Source organism: Erythrolamprus reginae, chromosome 1 (assembly GCF_031021105.1).
Source record: "Erythrolamprus reginae isolate rEryReg1 chromosome 1, rEryReg1.hap1, whole genome shotgun sequence".
NCBI lineage: Eukaryota > Metazoa > Chordata > Lepidosauria > Squamata > Dipsadidae > Erythrolamprus > Erythrolamprus reginae.
This window is the reverse complement of record NC_091950.1, coordinates 385016263-385040390: the sequence shown is the minus strand read 5'-3', so window position 1 is coordinate 385040390 and position 24128 is coordinate 385016263. Positions and strand designations below refer to the sequence as shown.

The window sequence follows — 24128 nt, the reverse complement described above, 5'->3', positions numbered from 1 at the left end:
GACGAATTGAAAGGACTGCTGTGGGCAGTCAGTTGAGAGAACAGGAAGTGGGAAGTAGGTTTTGCACATCTGCAGCTTCAAATATCTGTTTCATTTCACGCAGTGATGGAGTTGGCCTTGTTCAGGCTGCACTTTTCTGTTCTATGTTTATGAGACAGTTATGTTCACACAACAATATTTTTTTTCAGGAAATGTGTAAAGTATGAACCTCAGACACATGCTCTTAGTCATTTGAACTCTTAGTTATATCAGGGTTTCATAATATTTGTGTATGGATTGTAACTCTGCATCACTGGACAGGATTTATGGAATCAGCAGAGGCAGCTTTCATTTTTTTACTTGAAGATAAATTTTCTGGGAATATGGGACTGTACATTTGGACATCTCTCTCACAATACTTGTGAAGATTTTGCACTCCTCTCTGTTAATCTCTTCCTTACCAGAGGAATTGTTAGTTTGTTATGATGTTCTATAGGTTCCATATCCTGCACTGGCGTATTTAAGGATGCCTGTTCACTACAGTGTAAGAAATAAATGGAAAACAGTGGTAAAATAGTTTAAGGCAGAACAGTATATCAAAATGATTCCTGGAAAACTACCCAAATATTCAAGAAAACTGAACTGCCAAACTAGATGCAAGGGTTAAATCAACTCATCAAGGATGAAGAAGTTCTTATTTCTGCCAGGTTTGATTTTCAAACTGTTAAATGGGCAGAAGCTGGGGCAAGTAATCAGAGCTCACTCTTTGCGCAGAGCTTGGGTCTCGAATCCAGATGACAAGCTCAGCTTCTTTGCGCCCTAAAACGGACAGACATAGATAGATATAGATTACAAAACAGCATATTTTACCATTTTATTTTAGCCACCTGCACATGCAAATCTTGTTGAAGCTGGATATGTGTGCGCGCGCGCGCACACACACACACACACGTCATCCATAAGCTAATTGATAGTTTAACGGTTCTAGATTGAGAACCATTAGACTTGTAGGAAATATCAGACCAGACATAGACGTGTCCAATTTTTTCTCAATCCTCCTTAGTGGAAGATGTTACATCAGCTACCTTTGTTCAACCTAATCTATCTAATAGGATTATTATGGATATAAGGGGGAGAATTCCAAGTTCAACACTTGGAATTCTCTATGGCATGACAGATTAAAAATGAAATTAAAAGAATAAGTAGAGGGATACCCACTAAAACGTTTATTGAAACAACTCATATATTTAAAAAACGTAGGCAACTGTTTTAAAATATTAAATTCACATTTACAGTGTTAAATATTTTCTAGAAAAACTTTGATTTCAATAGTTGCTTTTTTCACTTCACTAAATTTAAATAGATGACTGATTTTTCAGTAAAATATGAGAATCGAACTATTTGAAAAATATTTTTATTTAAACTTGTCATTCAAAAATTCTAGCATATATGTAATTTGCGCTTTTGTCAGAGGTAATGTATATGTTTTAAATCAGTTCAACATGCCCCCCCCAAAAAACACCTTCTATTGTATCATATATTTTGAAGAGTTTTATTTTGACAATTTAATCACTCTTAATAATAATAAAGGGATATTTTAATGGAATTGATTTTTATTTTCTAATGTTAATATGCTTGCAAAAGAAAACTGATAAATAATTAATTTCTATTCCTATGTCATTAACAATGTGTACCCTCAGAATTTAGTTCTATATTATTTGAAAAATATTTATTTTAAAGTCAGTATGCTTATAAAGCAACTATAGGCAATAATTATTTGTAGACATAATTATTGAATAGTAGGATCCACTGAAAACAGTAGGACATAGTTTCAGGTAAGCATAAGTGCAGTTGGCTGCATCTATAAACTTAAACCAACATTTCACTGAAATAATAGTAAACTATTCTAAAGTAAGCTTTGTAGTTAAGGCTGTGCAATATTTTAGATTTGACTGGGGAAAATTGCTTCAGAATAAGCCAGAGCCGCACATTTAGATTACAATTAACATAGCCATGTTTGTTTGTAGAATTGTGGTAGAAATGTCCCCTTGGTAGTCATGTGATTCTGAAAGACATTACAACTGTTTTAATGAGATGATCCAACATATTTCTTCCTAACCCAATCTGTAGCATTGCACAACCAAATTTATAGTAAAAAGTTTATATTGAATTATTCTCAGTACAATTTTTAAACTGAAATTGTAGCTGAATTAATGCTATTTTTGTGCTTAGACTGCAATCTCTAGTAGTATTATATTATCCAATGGTTTAAAAACATGTGAGATAAATAAAATATATTTATTCTCAGGTATATAGGATTGTATGCACAGTGTTTTTGCTGGTTTAGGACAAAGAGCTTAATCATTGATGTTGATGGTTATTTTTAGACATTGATGTCTATGGAGATTCTCAATCATTCAGGTCATGGTTATCCCAAAGGTGCTTTTTCAAGTGGCAGCTAATTTTCTGTTATTTCTTTGAAGACGTTTAACTTCTCATCCAAGAAGCTTCTTGGAGTTGAAGAAACTTCTTGGATGAGAAGCAAAACATCTTCAAAGAAAAAAGAGAAAGTCCAGTTACATTTTGAAAAAGCACCTTTGGTTCATAATTGATATTTTTTAACAGTGTTGACAAAGAAGTGTATTAAGGATATTTAATTTTTTTGGTTGTCAGATGCATGCAACCAGATTTGTTCATTATGCAGGATATACAGAAAACAAGCAGTGACTTTTTTTCTCATAAATAACAGAAGAATTATTGATCGGATTTGTTGCCTCAGTAAATGACCATTGGCTTCAGGGGCTTAAGAACAAAATTAGACAAATCCATATGAGAGGATTTGTCTAATTGAGAGGAATAAATTATGGCAGTAAATACAAGTGGCTTTGAAGGTAACGTAATGGACACTACAAATGCTAGAATTAAGCACTAGATCAATTTAGCATTTGATTGAACCAAAAGTAACTTCTGTTTTGATGTTAGAAATAATTTGATAATTAAAAGATTGATGTTACCATTGTGTTGTTTTACAGGTAAAGATGAACCCAGCAGTTACACGTGTACAACATGTAAACAGCCATTCAACAGCGCCTGGTTTCTCTTGCAACATGCACAGAACACTCATGGATTAAGAATCTACTTAGAAAGTGAACATGGAAGTCCTCTGACACCGCGGGTTGGTATCCCATCAGGACTAGGTGCAGAATGCCCTTCTCAGCCACCTCTCCATGGGATTCACATTGCAGACAATAATCCTTTTAATCTTCTTAGAATACCTGGGTCAGTCGCGAGAGAAGCATCAGGTCTTGGAGAAGGGCGTTTCCCTCCCACACCTCCTTTGTTTAGTCCCCCTCCAAGACATCATTTGGATCCACATCGTATAGAACGCCTAGGTGCTGAAGAAATGGCTCTTGCAACACATCACCCCAGTGCCTTCGACAGGGTGCTGCGACTCAACCCCTTGGCCATGGAGCCTCCAGCTATGGATTTCTCCAGGCGGCTTAGGGAGTTAGCTGGAAACACCTCTAGTCCACCATTGTCACCGAACCGGCCCAGCCCTATGCAAAGGTTACTACAACCATTCCAGCCAGGCAGCAAGCCACCATTTCTGGCAACACCTCCTCTTCCTCCTCTTCAGTCTGTTCCTCCTCCTTCTCAGCCTCCTATCAAATCCAAGTCCTGTGAATTTTGTGGGAAAACCTTTAAATTTCAGAGCAACTTAGTTGTCCATCGTAGAAGCCACACTGGAGAAAAACCCTACAAGTGCAACCTTTGTGACCATGCATGCACTCAAGCAAGCAAGTTAAAACGTCACATGAAAACACACATGCACAAATCCTCCCCAATGACTGTGAAGTCAGATGATGGCCTCTCAACAGCCAGTTCCCCAGAGCCCGGAACCAGTGACCTTGTTGGCAGTGCTAGCAGTGCCCTCAAATCTGTCGTGGCTAAGTTTAAAAGTGAGAATGATTCCAATATTATTCCAGAAAATGGGGATGAAGAAGAGGAAGAAGAGGAGGAGGAGGAGGAAGAGGAGGAAGAAGAAGAGGAGGAGGATTTGACTGAAAATGAAAGGCCAGACTATGGGTTTGGTATCAATCTAGAAGCAGCTCGGCACCATGAAAACAATTCCCGGTCTATTGAGGAGAATCGTTCCATCCCGGATGTCATGCAAGGGATGGTCCTGAGTTCCATGCAGCACTTCAGTGAGGCTTTCCATCAGGTTCTTGGTGAGAAACATAAACGAGGGCACTTATCTGAATCTGAGGTGCATAGAGATATATGTGATGAAGACTCAGTAGCTGGTGAATCTGATCGCATCGATGATGGTGCTATTAATGGTCGGGGGTGTTCCCCTGGTGAATCTGCCTCCGGAGGTTTGTCCAAAAAGCTGCTCTTGGGTAGCCCAAGCTCCCTAAGTCCTTTTTCTAAACGCATCAAACTTGAGAAGGAGTTTGACCTTCCCACGACAGCTATGCCTAACACTGAAAATGTTTACTCCCAGTGGCTAGCTGGGTATGCTGCTTCTCGGCAGCTAAAAGATCCATTCCTCAACTTTGGAGACTCCCGACAATCGCCTTTTGCTTCCTCCTCAGAACACTCCTCTGAAAATGGAAGTTTACGCTTCTCGACGCCTCCCGGGGAGATGGATGGAGGGATATCAGGCCGCAGCGGTACAGGAAGTGGAGGGAGCACCCCGCATATTAGTGGTCCAGGCCCTGGAAGGCCTAGTTCAAAAGAGGGCAGACGCAGCGACACTTGTGAGTACTGTGGGAAAGTCTTCAAGAACTGTAGTAACCTCACTGTCCACAGGAGAAGCCACACTGGGGAAAGGCCTTATAAATGTGAGCTGTGTAACTACGCCTGCGCCCAGAGTAGCAAACTCACCAGGCACATGAAAACGCATGGTCAGGTGGGGAAGGACGTTTACAAATGTGAAATTTGTAAGATGCCTTTTAGCGTGTACAGTACCCTGGAAAAACACATGAAAAAATGGCACAGTGACCGAGTCTTGAATAATGACATAAAAACTGAATAGAGGTATATTAACTTGACCCCTTCTCCTTCCTTCCCCCAATTTATTCCTGGCCCCCTGTGTAGAGATTTTCTAGTCCCTTGTGAGTAAAATATTGGAAGCTAAGAATGATATCCAGAAAGTGCTTGTCACCAGCACACCTGTTTTCATCTTCGTTTTTGTTTTGTTTCTTTTTCCTTTCTTTTCTGTTTTCATCATTTGAATGCATGATCTGTATTGGGGCAATACTACGCAAACTTTGAGCCTTTCTCTTGTGCAATAATTTACATGTTGTGTATGTTTATTAATTTTTTAAAAAATTAGACAGCATGTATGGTATGTTATGGCTGTTTTTTAAAAAACAAATTCCCCAAATTCTTTGCTGAGCAAACAGACAAAAAGATCTCTCATACACATGCACAGCACCATTGCTGTTTCCAGTGATGTTTCAGGAAAATAGAGAGAGAAAGAGAAAAGCAAACCAAGTATTTTTAAACAACCAACCATGCTGCATACATTCTGTAATATATCATATCCATGTTTGTGTTTTAACAGATGAATGAAAATGTATTTTGAATTAACCCTTTATGGATAGACAGATAACACTGAAAAGGAGAAAACATTCCTTGTTACTTTGATTTCTGTCTTTAAAACATTGACAATATCAGTTAATTTTTGGTGGGGAGATAAGTCTTTAATTGAAAAATGAGGAAACGAGAGCAAAAAGATAAATTTGTACTATCATTTGGTTTAAAATGGAAATCTGAGTGCCTTGAATATATTTAAGCCATGTTAGTGGCAACTACTTGTTCTAAACTTGTAGGACAACTTTCGCACTGGGCAATGTAAATGAGTCCTTTAGGACCTAGCCGATAACTCTGTATTATATTTTTCACAACAGTGGCTACCTAAAAACAAAAACAAAGAAACCCAACAAATCCTAGTAAATCATCATTCGATCCCCTCCTCAGTCCACATTTTTTTTATATAAAAAAACCCCCAGAATAATCATAGAACTGAAGTTTATTTTGCTCTAGGAGAGTTTAAAACAATCACCATTATCATTGAGAATGCTTCTCTCTCAGGTTAAAATATTAGTAACCTGTATCAATCCCTCCCCTTCCCCTTCTCTTTCCCCTCATTTCCATTTTAAAATTATTTTATTGATAAAAAGAATGTGATTTGTGCAGAAGGCCTTGGAAGATTATTAAGTACGTGAGAAAGAAAATTCACATTATAAAGATTAAAAAAATATCTCTTAGTGATACTGGCACAAAATAAAACTTAACATTAAAAACAGAAACTATTAATCGCAGGTCTAGTTGGTTGTCAACTTGACAATCAAATTAATAACGCACAAATGTGTGTATCATATATCAATCTATGATTTCCCTCTATAAAAGGAAAGGTATATAAACAAACAGTCTGGCAATAATGTTTTACTGAAGTGTAAAAATATATATATAGTGATTTATTAGCACTGTTTGCCATTTAAAATTAAGAACAGGTTATAAGCTAATATTGATACGATGATTAACTATGAGCTATTAAGATTTGCCTTGATGTGTGACATTCTGAGAGAGAGAGAGAAAGAGTAGTAGTGCTCCCTAAAAGTTGTTCTTCATTTTGTTTCTTTTTAAATCATATGCTATGTGATAGTTGTATTGACAAGAAAAAAGGATTCATTGCTTTTATGATTAAGCTAGCATCTGCCCCGCTGGAAGTTCAGATAGCACTTGACTCTGCCTGTCGTGTCTATATTGTTTCTTTTAATCAGAGGTACACAGGTTGAGTATAAAAAACTTTTTTAAGACTGCTCAGATAGGACAATTTAAATGCACTGTACAATTTTCCCAGTTTACAGGTCTATACTTTAAAGGGAAAAATTGCAAGATTAATGTTTTTTTTTAAATGAGCATGATCTCATGATAAACATATAAATAATTCTGCCAGCTTGCCATTTTACTTGACTAATGAGTGGCGCTGTAAATGGGAACAAGTCCTGCAGTTATGTTTAAAAAAGGAAAAAAAATCAGAGATTGGTCTTGCTCCTACAGTGCAAAGAAGTGGTTATTTTGTACAAAACTTTTAAAAATATAAATGTTATGATTTTTTTAAAAAAAATTCATTATGTTTAGGGGAAAGTGTATTTTAGAATTCATTGTCTTGGTGGTGTACAAGACCTGTTCTTCATTGAAAACCAATAATTAAAAATCCTATGCCTTGGATACACACACAGCATTTCAGGTTGTAAAATAAATACATTGGAAAAAGGTTTAATAATATAAATACTTAAATGTAGGAAAAGGCACACTCCTGTTAATTCCTATGCTAAGAAGAGGAAAAACAAACTAATGGAAAAGAAGAAAAACACATTTATGGTCTCTTTTTTCTGTAATTTTTAGAATGGTATTTGAATTTAATGTTCACCTAGAGTAGGCACTATAGTATTTATAATGAAGCTTGTATTTTTACCTGTTGCTTGTTTTTCTTTTTTTAAGAAAGGGTATCAGTTACCTTTTTTGCTAGTGGAAAAACACATACACACAAACAAAAAACAAATAGGCTGCCACAGTATATTTTTTTAATTTGGCAGGATAATATAGTGCAAAATATTTGTATGTTTCAAAAAATAACGACAAGGAAAGTGTGACATTGTACAGATAAGAGGCCATATAATGGCTGTTTTGGGGGAGGGGAAACAAAAACCTGTTTGAATGTCACACTAAATGAGCATCTCTGATGGTTGTACATATCAAAGTTCTTTTGGGGTTTCTTTGTTTTTTTGCTGCCATATTGTATGCAGTAATGCAAGGTGATGATGTTGGTTTGTTCTGTAGTGTGCTCTGGTCCCTTTTCTTCTCTTATCCTTCTACATTCCAGCATCTTAAACGTCATATGCAGTAAAAGAAAAAAAAATTAAAAATAGAATGAAAGGAAAAAACAAAGTTTTGCAGGCTTTTTTTCCCCATTGCCAAAAATAAAAATAAATTAAAATGGTGCTTTATATATTTAGATTGGAAAGAATTTCATGTGCAAAGCATATTAAAGAAAGAAAGAGAGAGAGAGAGAAAGAGAGAGAGAGAGAAAGAGAGAGAGAGAGTGCCCCGCTGGAGTTAATACCTTTTTTGTATATGGCAATGCAAAATATTTTATTATTATCATCCTTTTCTATTCCTGTAATGAAAGCTGTTTGTCGTAACCTGAAATTTTATCTTTTACTATGGAAGTCACTATTTATTATTGCTTACACGCTCTGTTGAGAACAGTGGCGTCAAATTTGTTTTTGTTTTTTTGTTTTTTTACTATTTAGATGACCAAAGGTCATTGGCAACCTGGCTTTTTATTGTATTTTTTCCTTTGTCTTTGTTAAGTTCTATTGGGAAAACCACTGTCTGTGTTTTGGGAGGGAGGGTCTTTTTTTAATTGGGTAGTTGTCTGCATTACCCTGTTCATTCACCCATTTTGTCCCTAAACTGAAAAAAATAAAAAAAATTGCTTAAAGTACATACCATAAGCTTTGCGTATCCTCATTTGACACACACTGTAAATTTCCCTCAGTGAGAGAAGCAACTTTTAAGAGAAGCCCAGTGGGTTTTCTTCACAGGGCATTTTAATATATTACTAACCTAAAGACCCAGAAAGCTCCCTATTTATACTACAATAAAATATTTTGCCCCTGAGGAAATGCTACTTCGGTTTTATATTGTGATGAATTTTATAAAAGAAATGGGGAGAACTTTATTTTATTTTCCATCTAGATGTTTTCCGTCTGTCCTTTCTGATTTTCCCTAAGAATGCATAGTTAAAGACTAAAAGATAAGCAAGTTGATGATGCTCATATTTGTTTGTGAGAGAGTCCATCGTCTTGGCCACTGCCATACCCCTTTCTGTTTTGCACTGTTGCATACAAACACTAACATACTGAATTATAAAATGATATGCAACCCTATATAGCGACCTCCCATAATTCCGTGTTCTATTTCCCAACTTTAAAATCAACTGAATATCCATGTGATAGATGAATTGGAAATATCTCTGCTATGCAATCTAATATAGCAAAGGCAGAAACATTTAACAATGTGCAAGAATGCACATTGAAACATACTGGGGTACGGATTCTAAATCCTCCAAGTTTGCATTTTCCAGATTCAACATATTGGGAAATTGCTTTGTGATACTTTCTCCAGTTGGAAAACAGACTGGGATAGGAGCTGCTCTTTTTTATATAGACTGTACAGTTGATAGGTTTTATCAATACATTGTATATATATATTGTCTTTAAATATCTGAACTTTGGTTCTAATTATATATATAAGTTTTACGAATACTGCATGTTGCAGCATCCATTTGCTTTATTAAAAACACATACCTCTGATACTGTCTCTTGCTCTTCCTACACAAACCTCTTGTGTTTTTGCTTAAATTTTATTTTAAAGCTTACTTTGGTGTCAGTTCATTGGCAATTTGGTACCAGTTTCAATCCTTGAGATGTTGATTTTAAAATAACTACTAAAGTAATTTTCCTAAAGCTCACACTAGGGATTTTTCATGGGTTAATTTAAAACTGCCCATGACCTATGTTTAAAGGATTTTTAGGAACTCTTAATACCCCAGTTCAGTTGTATTTTGGCAGGTATCACTTTGCTGTCAAGCTATTCAAATAACACCAATGAGCAGCACAACATCAAAAAATGGGATTCCTCCACACTGGGATTCCAAAGTATAAAATAGTTTGCCAACTATTATATTTTTTTCTGATTTGTGCTACTTCAGGGAACTCAACAGCTGCTTTTAATACTAAGAGAGAAACATAGAATGTAAGGGTACAGTTTTGAAACAAGGTTTGTGTGTCTTGGAGTGTACAAACAGATACATATCCATCCATGCATACACTCACATATACACTCAGTACATACATACACACCTGATAGAGAGACATAAGATTTATAGAGAGAAAGCAATTTATGCTGAAATTATCCATCAAAAGTCCAGCCACATACACAAAGTATTTTAGCTTTGAATACATAAGCATGGCTCAAACACCCTATGAACTTGTGCGGTATACTTGAAGCATAAATGTTTGCTGTTCTTTGCTGGGAAAGGAGAGTTCTTAATGCTTCTATTTTTGGTACAGTATGTTCCCCCGACATGGAAGAGGATGAGAGAGTTTTTATTCCTATTAATGCAGGAGACGGCATTAAAGATGGTGATGAAAATTATTATTATTTTCATATCCTGCTGACATCCTGGTGACTCACAGAAAGGGCTGATCTTGTCATAGTAGAATAGGATTGAATTTAAAAAATGTTTACGTAAAACTGATAACTGCATGAGTTTCACTTGAGGACTTTACCTCTTACAGTTCCAACCAACATACTGAAATAGTTTCAGAAATCCATATGAACATTGCAGGCATGTACTGGAGTAATTATATACAGGACTTCAGAAGTTGTGAGAACTGAGAAAGGTGGTTGTGTTACATGTTACTGTTAGTAATACTTTTATTGCTTCCCTTACCATGCTTCCCTGTACCAATTTTCTAAGGCAGGTTTTCAATATAATTTTTATTCACTGAGTATTATACTGCATATGTATGCTAATGTAAATCACAAGGGAAAGCTTACCACATTATTTTTATTTCATAAACCATAGCTGAGCAAACCATACTTGACTTCCAGTATATTGGTTATCTCCTTCTCATTCTTCTATCTCTTCCTTTAAATTTCGGGCCTAGGACTTTGAGGCATACATCCTTGGCCATGTGTCTTTCAACTCCAGCCACTGGCTTCAGCCCATATACATCCAGCTTTCCTCCTCTGCTGGCCGTCCCCTGGTGATTCTCCCTGGCCAATATGCCTCTAGCCCTGTGCCCCTTGCCCTTCAGCTTGGCCCATTCACAGAGTTTAGCTCCATGGGACAACCCCCCCCCCAACCAATCAGGTGACAGGAGGCTGGGAGGTGGGATGTGATTGGTGACAAGTTACGGAAGAGAGCAGAGAGCAGGCAAATGCTGTCTGTGCACGGCTCGTGCTGGTGCTGGGAGCAGGAAACAGGCAAATGCTTGCGCGCTGCTCCTGCAGGGCTGGGGGCAGAGGCAGAGCATTGGCAGTAAACATGGCTGCCCGGCATGTGGATGGTCAAATGGTGTGAGCAGTTTGGAGGAGGTCAACTGACTTGCCAATTTGTTATTAAGCCAGATGTTTGCGTGCTTCATTCTCCCAGGAGCAACACAAGCCGCAGCGTTTGCCTGTTTCCTCTTCCCAACACCAGCCATATGCATGCAGTATTTGCTTTGGGGATCCCCAGTCCTCCCGGGAGCAGTGCGCAAGCAGCATTTGCCTGCCTGCCCCCCCCCCCTTTTGTTCTCTTCTGTAACCTGGCACCAATTACATCCCTCTTCCCACCCCCACAGTCACCCTTCCCAGCTCTATTGTTACTGCCTGCCATCCAATTGGCTGCCGACTTTTTGTCCCGTGGAACAAAATTCTTATGATAAATGGTGTCTCGGCGAATGGGCTGAGCCGAAGGGCCAGAAGCCCATTGGCTAGGGAGAATTGCTGGGGGAGGGCCAGCAGAGGAGGAAAACTGCCTGTGAATGGGCTGAGACAGGTGGCTGGAGGTGAAGGAGGCGTGGCTAAGGATGGGATTTTAAAGGTTCTGCAAATTTCAACTTTTCTCTAGTGTTCCCTTAAGTTCCCCCGTTTCCTAAATTTGATCAATCTTTCTGTTCTCAGTTTCAGTATACCATTATTGCCATTTTAGGGTGGTCAGGCTAAGCTTTCCTAATTTCATGCTATCTCCCCCCCCCCCAACTTTACAACATGGTAGCTAAAGGTTGATTAGAGTGAGTCAGAGAGGTAAATAAAAATGAGCTCTTATTGATTCAAAATTTGAGTATATATTACAGAAATGAAGGGTACTTTCGATGATGTCAACAAGAGTCACCAGAGCAGATCCTTCTGTATTGGATTGCTGGCTGCTTTGACATACAGGGTCTGGAATTAAATTTTTCTAGGAAGGTGATACTATACTGAAGCCATGAATTTTCCTATTCCTACGTTCCCTTTCCTGATCTGACAAGCAACCATCATGAGCTCTGCACAAATTTTTTCACAGACACTTGTAGCATCCTAAGACACTTTGGAGCTGCTAAATCATGTCATACAGTTAGGAGCAAAGCTTGGAGGATTAATAAAAAACATAACTTCCTTTTCTTTATCAAATATTACTTAGTTTCAACTCTTATATTAAGTAAAACATGTTCAAAGTTGTATTAAAAAAATTAAATGGTCTTATTTACTGTTGCTTAATACCCTATTTTAATTCTTTTTTAAGGTCTTCAAGTGGGAAGTGATTAATGTAATGCTCAAAAGCAACTATTGACATCCCTAGTTCCTGACCAAATTATCTGAATTAAAAGTAACTCAACAAGCAAATCGGAACAATATCTTCATACTTTGTGTATCTTCCAACCACTAAACATTGATATAGGTTGAGTCAAAGTAGACATAAGGAGCCAGTCTTGATTGACATAGTAAATTAACACAATGTTTACACAGGAAAGCCAATTCCCAAAACCAGGGTATTATTTAGTCACTGATAATAGTAATGGTTCTCCATCAATTCATCTTTAACCCCACATGTTTTCAGTAATATATTCTCTCCCTTGCCTGGGCATTAATTTGGTTCAAAGTATCCGTTCTCTACCTGTTGCTGTTTTATTGGGCTTGTGGCTGATTACTCTCTCTCTCTGACTTTCTTATCTCTCCAGTTTCTTGTACTTTGATTTCCCTTCCCCTGTATCAATTTTGTCTTTTCTAATTGGCACTTTATATTTGAATTCCTAAAACCACTGTTAGGTGGCCAAAAAATAATTCTCTTTTCTTTTTTCTTGCTTTTCTCACTTCAAGCCAATGAACTTCTGTTTTTCTTCATTTTTCTAACTTTCAAAGTTATACAAATTTTTGTAACCTTACACCCATCTCAAATCTCCGGGCTAATATTTATTTCCAGTTATCTTGCCACGATGTTAGATTAAGTCTGTTGATTTCCCTCCCCTCTATTAGGACAACTTTCAGTAGATTTACTTTGCCCTGATTTTTAGGATAATGCATAATTTTTCTTCACCTTCTTGACATTTTCATGTCTACTTTTGCAGCAGAATCTTAAAATTTATCTAAGTTTGTATTTCCATATGTATAATTAATGCAGAATTATCCCAGTTCTGTGATCCAAACAAATAATACAGATTTGATCCAAACACAGGTATAGAAAACACTAGGTCTTACTTTAGTCTCTATACTGATTGAGACATCTTTAGCAGAATTTGGGGGTGGGAATATCTTTATTACTCTTTTCACATGTTGTCCATAAAAGTTCTTTTCAGGATCTATATGTGACGTTGAATCATGAAGTCATGTTCCTGCAGTGCCCTTTGGTGCTTTGTTCCTGCATTGTGTATTACTTCATGCATTTGTTAGAACCTATGGATCTTCCACACTATTCACTGAAGATTATTCACAATCTTTGCTCCCAAAATGATGAGAAAATGTTTTTGTATACTTTTGGTTCCAGTACAATTGCCTTTAATCCTGCAGACCAGGAAGACTTTTAGAAACTTAGGGATGAGCAACAAAGGAGAAAATGATGGAGAAGTAAGGGAGGATTAAAAATTAGGAATAATTGCATATGATTTATTTTATGGAGTTAAGCCTTCTGCTAGCTTAATTGTCATGAGGGTATTAAAGTGAGCCTGATGAATTTGAAACTTACAAGACCTAAGAAGACTGGAGAACCGCTGGATTGGACCATTAAATGAAGACATGGATATGGTGACCCGCTTGCTGTTTTAGCCTTGAAAAGGCTTGCAAATGTTTCTAGATCCCTTGTTTGTTTGTTTTGTTTATTTATTTATTTATTTATTTATTTATTTATTTATTTATTTATTTGATAAGCAAATAATATTTATTTATTTGATTGATTGATTGATTTCTATACCGCCCCTTATATTTTCCCCCCTGTATTATTTATTTGTAGCTCACTGAGAGCCTGAAGAAAAGAGGCTGGAGATTAATAGCGCTGCAATTTTCTCATGTTTGGTGGATTAGACACTTAGTAAACTCTATGAAAACCGTAGGGAATATATGTGATTGGCTGTCTCTTAACCTGGGCTTTACAAAATAGGTACGTAATATTGTGTGCATGGAAAAATAGGCCTTTACTGCAGCACAAGGTGGCCCCTCTCTACGGAGAGGGGCGGCATACAAATCTAGTAAATAATAATAATAATAATAATAATAATAATAATAATAATAATAATAATAATAGCAACAACAAGGTTAATGCAAAAGCAACATCCTATTCTCCTTCACTACATGTATAAGCTATGTTAGTACAGTCTCCCTGCAGAATTTAATACAGATATTAATTCTGCATAACTTCTTTACTTTATAAAGGAGAAGTGTTGGTAATATCTGTTTCAGACATTACCACAGAACCATGTATTTAGCTTCACCTCAAAAAGAAAATAATGTGAGTGCTAGCAGATTACTGAAATCAAAATGGCAATGCTGTTTGAAGACTTCAGTACTTATCAGTTCAATTACTATTTTTAGCACTAGTATTAAACATTTCAACGATATCCTGTTGTACTGGCTTTTATAAATGTAAAGATTTTAGAAGTCCTTTTCATTGGTCATCTGCTGTGAAACAGCCATTATTTCCTTTTCCATTACCTTGCACATTGCATATGTACAGAATGTGATACAGAAAACTGTCAAACTGTATGTCTTGTCTTCATTTCTGAGGCTCATTGATGTATGTATATATATATAGCATATTTTAAAAACTATCTGTAAACATGATACCTTGAAATAATCAACCATGTATTCTTCAAATAGGATAATTTGCTTGGACCACCTGAGAATATAGTCAGATCTTAAATACCCTGAAAGTTTAATTATAGCATCCACATTTGCTCTATAGTTTTACTATTATAATAATTTTCCAAGCCAAGTGAATTACGATAACATCTCAATAATATCTGCTTTTTATTATTGATGGAGGCAGAGTAAAACCTTAAGTTCAGAATTCAGACATTTCACAAGAGTTAATTCATTTAGTCTCATCCATCACATGCTAACTTGACTGCATGGAACAAGTCATTTTCCTCCTCCTTCACCATTGTTTTCTATGCTTAACAAAATAAATCTTCCCAAAGGTTTTCTTACAAAGACTTCCAAGGGCCTTTCAGATTTCTCATACTTAACCTTAACAAAGTGACTCCTATCCTTGTGTTTTAGCTTGCCCAGGGAAATAGAAAGTCCAGGGCCATACAGCAATTTAAGGACAATCTGGCAAATTCACAATGTACCTAAGGTTGCAGAATGTGGAATATGTAAGTACAGCAGGTGACAACACCTAGCTCCCTTGGCTGATTCAGTGAAAGCTAAGTAGAATAACTCTAGTTAGGACTTTAAATGAGAAATCACTGTAGACTGTTCTGGGAAGTAAAAGTATTCCAGAAGGTGATAGTAAATAACTTTCCTACTGTTGGAGTTGTTGTATTGGAAACATAACTGCATGAACATCTTAGTTAACTAGGAATCAAATGTAATTTGAAGAAGCCTTTACCATTCTTAATAGATGAGTGAAGCCCAGCTAACGAAGTGGCCGTTTCAATTTGGATACATGATAGAACTTTTAAGAACAAGAAGTAGAACTTTCATTCCAATTTGTTTCTTCAAGTCATTTATAGCTATCATTTAGATTGTGAGCCCTTGTTGTATAGGATACTAATATCTGCACACTTGAATAATAACACTGCTCAAACACTGAATGTAATTAAAATGAAGATTTTTTTTTATTTTCAGTCATACTTTTTATGCTATTATATTTGAGTACATCACAATCTGAAAATATGGTTACTGTGACAGTTGTGAATTACTTTTTATGATGTAGAGGGTTAGGTCTGTTGGGGACAATAAGACAATTGTGGAAAACAACAGCACGATACCATCTAAACATAGAATGAAACAGCTGTGAGCCTTCAATGTTTTTCTGCAAATCTCAGCTTCCTTAATCATTGGCTAAAAGTGTTGGCTAAAATTGAGAGAATTTTAGTTCAGCGATATCTAGAAATCCAGTTTTCAAGACTTAAAAAACAATTCATATCTGGCATGGAATTTTGATACTGTGGCTGCTTCCCATGTATAAGCTGCGTGGAAATTAAGTCCATATTTTCAAGATCTCATAGTACTGTTTAAGTAACCAGAAAAGATAAGGAAGCTGATCTATAAGAACTAAGCCAAGTAGAAAAATAGAAGTTTTTGTAAGACAATGTATTGTGGCCTGAAAGCCAAAGGGGGAGGGGGGATAGCCATGTGAAAAGTGAGATTTTCTAGAAGTGTGATGAATTAATGACATTATAAAAACATTAACTATTGAGGCCACTTAATATTTGTTAGATTCCTGAAAGCAGATTCTAATCGTAGCCATCATACATTCTGAAGTTATGCCAACATTCTATACAAGCTTGACTGGCAGGCTTAAGAAACCTTTTGATATTTATTTCTGATGAAAAACACACACTAAATAATGAACAATGTGGATCAAGTGGGTGAAACATATAATAATGTCACTTGTGAACATGTGAAAGCCATTGAATCTCAGAAAGGCAAGCCATTTCTCAGAAAATTTGTCACAATCCTACTGCAATTTTCAAATGAAAAAATACCCTGAAAACAATTTTATGCTATAGTCCTGATTTCCACAGATATATTCTTAGTTGATCTATATAATTTCAGGCTGCAGAGTAGCAGTCATGCTTATATGATCCTATATACAAAATGCATATTAATGTTTTCATAAGATTACTGCTGAAATAACTTTTTTTCTGTGCAGAAATGATAAAATATCATTATCAACCCTAAGAACTAGATCACTGAAATTTCATGCGAGACATGACCTTAAAATCATAAAGAAATGGCTTCTCTTTATCAGAGCTACCAAAGTTTTTCATGTATTTGATCAGAATCATATCCTGTGTAACATACAGTAAAACATTGCTTTGATTGACTTTGGGATATCAGAATGTATCATAAGATTGTTTTTTTTTAATTAAGCAACTGCTATGTGTTGTTTAATAAGGGAAGCAGCACACATGATCAGCTTTGTCTTTCTGGTGCAGTTCCTTGTGTATTCCAGCATTATGAGTGGAGAACATCCTATGCTTCCAACATGTTCAATACATAACCAAGTATCCGGTGCAATCAGTCGGATGATCCTTATGGACAAAGCGTCAGATTACAACAGTGCCGTTGGATAAGACCAATCTAGTGGGTGGGGGAAACAGTAAAAGCATCATCATTTACAAGAACCATAATAATGGACGGAATTCTCCAAATCTGGATTCTACTTCCACAGCTTCTACTAAAGTCAACAAAGTTTGAAGGGCACAAACATGTAAATCCATGTCTCACATCATGGGAGCTGCTAATGGGCCTGAATGTCAGCATTTCTCAAGAAAAAAGTACTGGTTTGATGACAATTTGTGTTATCATGAGATAATTCTATGTGTTAGGGTAGACCTAAAACCCCTGATCCAGCAAAGGAAATTCAGGTATGAATAGCAATAGCACTTAGACTTATATACCGCTGCATAGTTCTTTATAGCACTTTCTAAGGGGTCTACAAAGTCAGCAGATTTCCCCCAACAATCATTTTACTCTCCTTGGAAGGATGGAAGGATGAGTCAACCTTGAACTGGTTGGGATTGAACTCCTGGCAAAAGTTAGGGGAGTTACCTGGAACTCCGTATTCTAACCACTGTGCCACCACCACTCTATGAATGCAGGCTTCTTTGTGGGTAAATCCATATGCATAAACCACAAAATGTACTCTGGCCCATAGCAGTGGTTGAAATTGTTACAAAATTGACCAATGGCCATATAATCTGTGATCTTTTGTTGTGAGTGACTAGATGCATATTCTGGTATTTTTTAGCTTAGATAATATAGGAGATTGTTAACTTGGGAGGTGCAAGGTGATCAAGTAAAGTATTGCCTAGTGTGCTGCATCCTCTTAACTGTAAACACAAATGCTTTGACTTTCGGTCCATATTACACCTTTCTTTTTTCCCTCCTCTGTTCCCATTTTTTTTCTAGGTTGGCGTAGCGCCCAGGGAACTCCCGATGTATGGCAAATTCCGGATGGAAGCTCAAGGACGCTTAAATTCTGAGAGAATTTGAAACGCAATGGGGATTTGCGCCACGTATGTGACATCCAACTGGGGTTGGCTGTTTGGTTAGTTTCGTGATGCTCCCTGACTGACAGCATCAAAAAGCAGGATCTTTGCAGACATCCCTCTGCCGCCTGTTCAGAAGACTTTCTATTTATATATTTTTAACAAAATAGCAAAACCACATCATTGGGGGAAAATCTTTCATCAAGGGCTTTCTTATATATATCTATATTCCTTTTATTTGACAATCTTGTATGCCATTTTGTTTCTAGAATGGCAATGGGAAAGCCACCTAAAAATAATAGAGCGATCCAATAAACAATGAGTTATTAAATGAAAACCTTTTACTCAGGCCATCTACATTTCTCATTTATGATGTCCAAAGCCTGAAATAACACACATTTTAAAAACCTTTAAAGTTCAGGAAGGCTTTTTTCCTGGACCTTTGAACTTCTACATGAGTTATAGAGCAGACTGTAGTTGAGTTGGGGTGGGCATCCTATGGGTTGCATGTGACTCCCGAGTCCACTTTTTGCAATTCACTGAGTCTTTCAAGATCATACAATCAACATTTGGTGGAAACTACCAAATAATGATGGTGCCAATTCTCAATGAGAAATACGTGAAAATAGGTGTATTAATTTCTGATAAATTTAATGCACTGATCAAATTTTATCCTTCCCAGCCCCTCCCACCAAAAGAAAATCTTTTCTTCTCTGGTGATGCTATTATGTTAATGCACAATCCACTGCAGCTGTAGCAACCATGGTCCTTGGCCATGGAAAAGTTGCAACACTTGGACAGATTAATTTTATGAGGTCTGGTTCAATATAAAATAATTTCTTTGACTTTACTTACTATAGCGTAAAGAGATATCTCTCTCTTTAAAGTATATGCTGACTATTTCAAGGCCAATTTTGGGAATATCTGACTGAAACTTTTTATCCACTTCGTTTAACACCTATTCACTAATGGAGAATGGCAGTAGTAAACAGGAATTCTTGTGGCAACATCTAACGTAGTCACAGATTGCAATGACATGATGTGCCAGCCGATGTCACACATGGAACAATTGCTCCCATTGATTTCTGCTGGTTTATTTTGTGCATACTGGCAGCCAAAACTCAATGTAAAAGCAAAAGATGTCATAGTTCAACATGTCTTCCCTAACTAGTAGAAGTGGAATACTATTATTTAGCCCTTTGGAAGTTTTAATCAAGTGCCTGTTAGTTAAATACGATCAAACATTCAGTCCAATCATGGAAATGGCCATCTTCTTTTCACAGAATATGTCCCTGTGTTTCTTAAGAGAATATTGAAATTGTAACTCTCTTTTCCTCTTTCCAGCGAAGCCCCACAGCTTTTCTTTTCTCATAAGATGTTTTGGAACTTCCTATCAGCAAAGGGTGGTGGGAATTGTAATCAAAAATATTTAGAGAACACCAGTTATCTTCCCATACCAGTTCACACAAAGAACCCACTTCCATAAGAAAAGATCAGGATCCAAATGTATTTCAGACCCCCAGATATGTGCTATAAGTTGTTTGAACAAGAAGAGATTTAAAGAGAAACAGAAAGCTGGCAGAATCAGCCACTGCAATGACACAAGTCCTGAATATCTGGGGGTCTGAAATACATTTGGAGCCTGACCTTTTCTTATGGAAGTGGGTTCTTTGTGTGAACTGGTATGGGAAGACAACTGGTGTTCTCTAAATATTTTTGATTCCAATTTCTCCAATTTCCCTTTGCTGATAGGAAGTTCCAAAACATTTGGCAGAAGCAATTTGCATATCCTTATTGAAAAATTAATAGATGGACAGAAATAAAAATGGGCTTGGAATCTGAGAATTTGAAGGGAGGCTTCTAAACAACTAATTCAATTCCCTGCGATGTAAGAAATTAAGACCCAAAGTAACTCCTGCAGATTATTTTCCCCTCCTCTATCTGGAGGTGAAGCAGAATCACTAACCTTCCAGGTGCTTGGTTCCATTATCAAGCTTTTCTTGGAGACAATAAGTTTTTGCTAGTGTAAAACTGAAATCTGTCATCTTCCATGGTAAATCTGTTGTGCTGCCTTAACCAGCATGGAAGATACCTTTCTTATTTTCTTTCAATAGTCCTTAAGCTTTGAATCCCAATGATTAATTACAAATCATTGATCCCTACCATTAATCCATTAATTTTGGTATCCTATGCTAAATTGACAGGCAACATCTCTTGGCATTTCAGAGGAAGTCTCTGAACTTTTATCTGAAATCCTCCCAAATACGACTTCATAATTAATACGTTTTGCTTGGTTTTGGTTATAGCCACTTGGTACATGTTTACTCCATGCCTAGGATCTACAAATAATCTGAATTAAGTACTGGAGGAAGAAGCAAGGAATTTTGTATCCTCAAAACTTATTTTCCTGCAATTAATTATTCCACAGAGGGCAACTCTTTTTCAAAGGACAAGTGAAGCTGGATCATTACTACTATTTTTTCCTGCAACCTAAACTAATTGGGGAAAAGATACTTCTGACAGATGATAAAATAGCACATGGGATCTAGAGAAGGATAAACACACAATTCTTTTCATCTCAAACTATTAGGACTTTCAATGTTTTCTCTGTACCAGTTCCAAACTGACACGCAGTTTCTCTTGATATAGGGATTGTGTGCAAAACAGATTTACAGCAATCCATGCCATTTCTAAATTTGTGGTTGCTTAAAAAAATAGGCAGGAGGACAATCCATTGCTGATGCCATTTGAAGAGGGCCATTGGCAATGCTTTTTATTAGGAAAGAGATTCCCATTGGTAACAGAATTCTCTACTGATGCAAATAGTAGCACCAGGGATTTGCTATTCAACCTTGTGCTGATTCAAGCTTCTTACGTCTAAAAAATCCAATTGATTGGATTCAAACTTTTAAGCCAATCTGAAAAAATGAATTTGAGTCAATTGTGGTATTCAATTTCAAAGTTAAAGTTGTAGAACCATTTCCAAATTAAATTTCTGGATAGTGTATTTGCACAGCTCCAATAGCTGTGTTTTGGGAGCCAGTTACCTTGGTTGATAACCTGGTAAATCTCAACATAATTGCCTACAACATGGGCTTAAAAGACATTCTGTAGTTTAAAAAAAAATGGACAGAAGAAATAACTGGCACAAAGATTGCCCTCTGGAAGTGATTTTTTGAGCCCATCCACTGTTTTTTGAACCAACCTTGTAGAGAGAATAGAGATGAAATTTAAACAGTCCTCCAATACAAGACCTATAAGTCAGGAGTGATATACGACTATTGGGATATGTGAATACAGAGAATGCTGGGAAAAGATACTGTGGCCCCGCATCACCATCAGTCTCCAATATTGTATCTGAAAGTTCTGAAATGGATGTGTTAGGTATTCAGCTGAACATATTTACAGTGTCTGCATGAACAGGAATTTCTTTATCAAAATTTCTGCTTTTGAAAGCTTATAATTAAGTTCAGCTAATGTGGTATATTTCCATTTCAGATCATCCAGATAAATAAGGGGGTGTCACAGCAGAGGAAATGAGGCTGCAGTATGTTTCTTGTTATCATCCATGCTTGTAAGTTTTTAGTGTCAGAGGAGGGCTTGAGATGTGCACAGGATTTATATGTGCCCTGCCTCAAAAAATTGTATATGCATGGGTTGCTAAGCCAGGCTTGTGAATGTAACTGATCGTTGCCCCATTTGGGGGGAGGTAAAGGAGTCTGGTTGGTTTATACTAAGCCAGCTCATTGGTTTATGTTGATTACTGTCAATGCTATTCTAAGTGGCTTTGTTTCTCCTCCAGAGATCCAATCTGCTAATCCGTTTTAACTGAAAGTACCAAGAACTGAACTATGAGCCATGTGACTAGCCATGTGACTCTAAATTATCAAAAGTTTTAAAAATCTACTTTTCCAGATTAAACCAGAAGCAACTTATATTTTCACATCCTACAATTTACAGCTCTAGACAACATATGTTTGCAGAAGTATTGAATAATCATTATTACAATTCCATATTCTAGTCATCACATTGATATTCTTGCCTAATTCTGTGTGGGATTTCCAACTGTCTTAATTTATTATTTGTGTGCAACTAAGTGATGCTTATTGTGATGTATTGCTTTTCTGTTGCTTAAGTATGTATTTCGGGGGACAATGGGGTGGGAGGGTTACTTTGTTTGGAAAAAATAACAAACAAATGAAATCTAAGAGGCGTTTGTGTCAGACTGTGATTGTACAACTTGTTCTTTGGGGGGAAAAATAAGTGACAAGAAAATCAATATACTTCTTGGAATCCCTCTCTATTTTATCAAGGAAGCTAAAACTATTCAAGGAAAATACTAAAGTATCAAAAAGTTTTCACTGAGATAAGAAATACTAATTTAGACACTCCCATATGGAAATTTCATTATATTAGTAACCTAAAACCTTGGGGTTTGAATAGAGGAATAAAAGGAAGCAATCACATAATTCTTATGAGCCTGGACAACATGGAAGGAATGGGCTGGAAAATGAAACTATTGGTGCTGGAATGACCTATATACTTTAATTGACCTACATATTCTGGACCAAATCACTGTTGTAGCTGGAGACATAATGTGACACCCAAAGTTACTTCTAAATATCTGGAATAAGCCAAGCCATATGCTTCACAGAGGACAACTCCCCTTTCCTGATTTAATGCCCCATTTGCCTTAAATAAGCTTTTTAATCACTGCCTTAGAAATGAATTGAATCCTCTTTTAGGAGAGCAATGTGGGCAACAGTTCCCAATAGGTCTTTCCCACATAGACTATTACATTAGTAGAATTCCATTAAAAAATGAAGGTGAGTGGAAATCACACGGGAAGGAAAAGACTAAGGTAGTTTCCAGACCTTCACAACTAGCTAACTACAGCAATGTGGAATGAATCTATACAACTCTAATCCAAGTGAATTCTAAATTTAGAAAAATGCATGAGAAATTTAATGAGACACATCGGTCTTGCAACATGTATCAAGCCATGGTTAAGCTCATCAAGTTAAAAGAGTGGAAAAGCAATTTAACTAGTTACACTGAACGTTATTGAAAGGTTTTGTTTTCATTAGAAAATCAGTTTGGTTCACAACTGCCCAAACAAGAAAAAAGCACAGTAAATATGCAAAAAGAAAAAGAAAGAAGTACTTTAACATTGACAAAATTTTATTACATGTCAAGTTCTTAAGTCATTATGTTTTCCTTTTTTAATAACAATCACATCTTGTTGCATCTTGTGTCCTAAATATTTATTTCAATTCCCCAAAATTGGTCAGTTTGCAACAAGGTTCAGAAAGATTAAATAAAAATAATTTGGCATGGCCCCTTTGCCACCACTATATTTCTTTGATTAAATTACCTTGGTTCTAGAATCCTCTCTACATGCAGTAACTGAGTCTCTTAGCAATAAAATATAGTAAAGGTTAACCTGTTTGTGACACTTTACTTTCCCGCCTCCCACTCCCTCCCCCCCCAACATTAAAAATTGCATTGATTAAGTCATCACAATCTGTTGGCGGGTTGATATAATTTTTATAGGATGCTAATAGAACAGAGCAGACTGCTCATTAAAGCACAGTGATTTCAAAGTCTCACAAGGAATTGCCAGAACAGGAACTTGAAAGATACACAGCCACATACATTCTTCTGCCAGCTTCACATTGAAACTTGTTGGATAACCTGAATACCTAGTAAGTTGTGAAGAATATTTAGTTCTGAATGTGCTGAGTATCCATTAACACCAGGGAAAATTGAAACGAGTTCCTTCCTTGTTTTTTTATTTGGCTTAACGTGCCATTTATTGATCACTCATGGATTCTTGCTATGTTTTTGACGACATGGCATGCTAGAATTTTATGGCAGGTACTTTTCCCC

The 24128-nt window shown here is 36.6% G+C and overlaps 1 protein-coding gene across 7 annotated transcripts in view; it reads left to right on the top strand.

The window, feature by feature from the left end:
• The window catches only part of BCL11A (BCL11 transcription factor A), a 203902-nt gene extending 185326 nt beyond the window's left edge, over positions 1–18576 (top strand). For 2 of the 7 annotated variants that reach the window (XM_070734792.1, XM_070734794.1), the window contains exon 3: positions 3012–8505. In XM_070734792.1, coding sequence (XP_070590893.1) covers positions 3012–5017 — 2006 coding nt within the window. In that variant the 3' untranslated portion in view covers positions 5018–8505. Of the gene's footprint in view, positions 1–3011; positions 8506–18159 lie in introns of those variants that run through there. The other 5 variants (XM_070734799.1, XM_070734795.1, XM_070734793.1 and 2 more) reach the window with 5 other exon arrangements.
• Positions 18577–24128: the final 5552 nt, after the last annotated feature.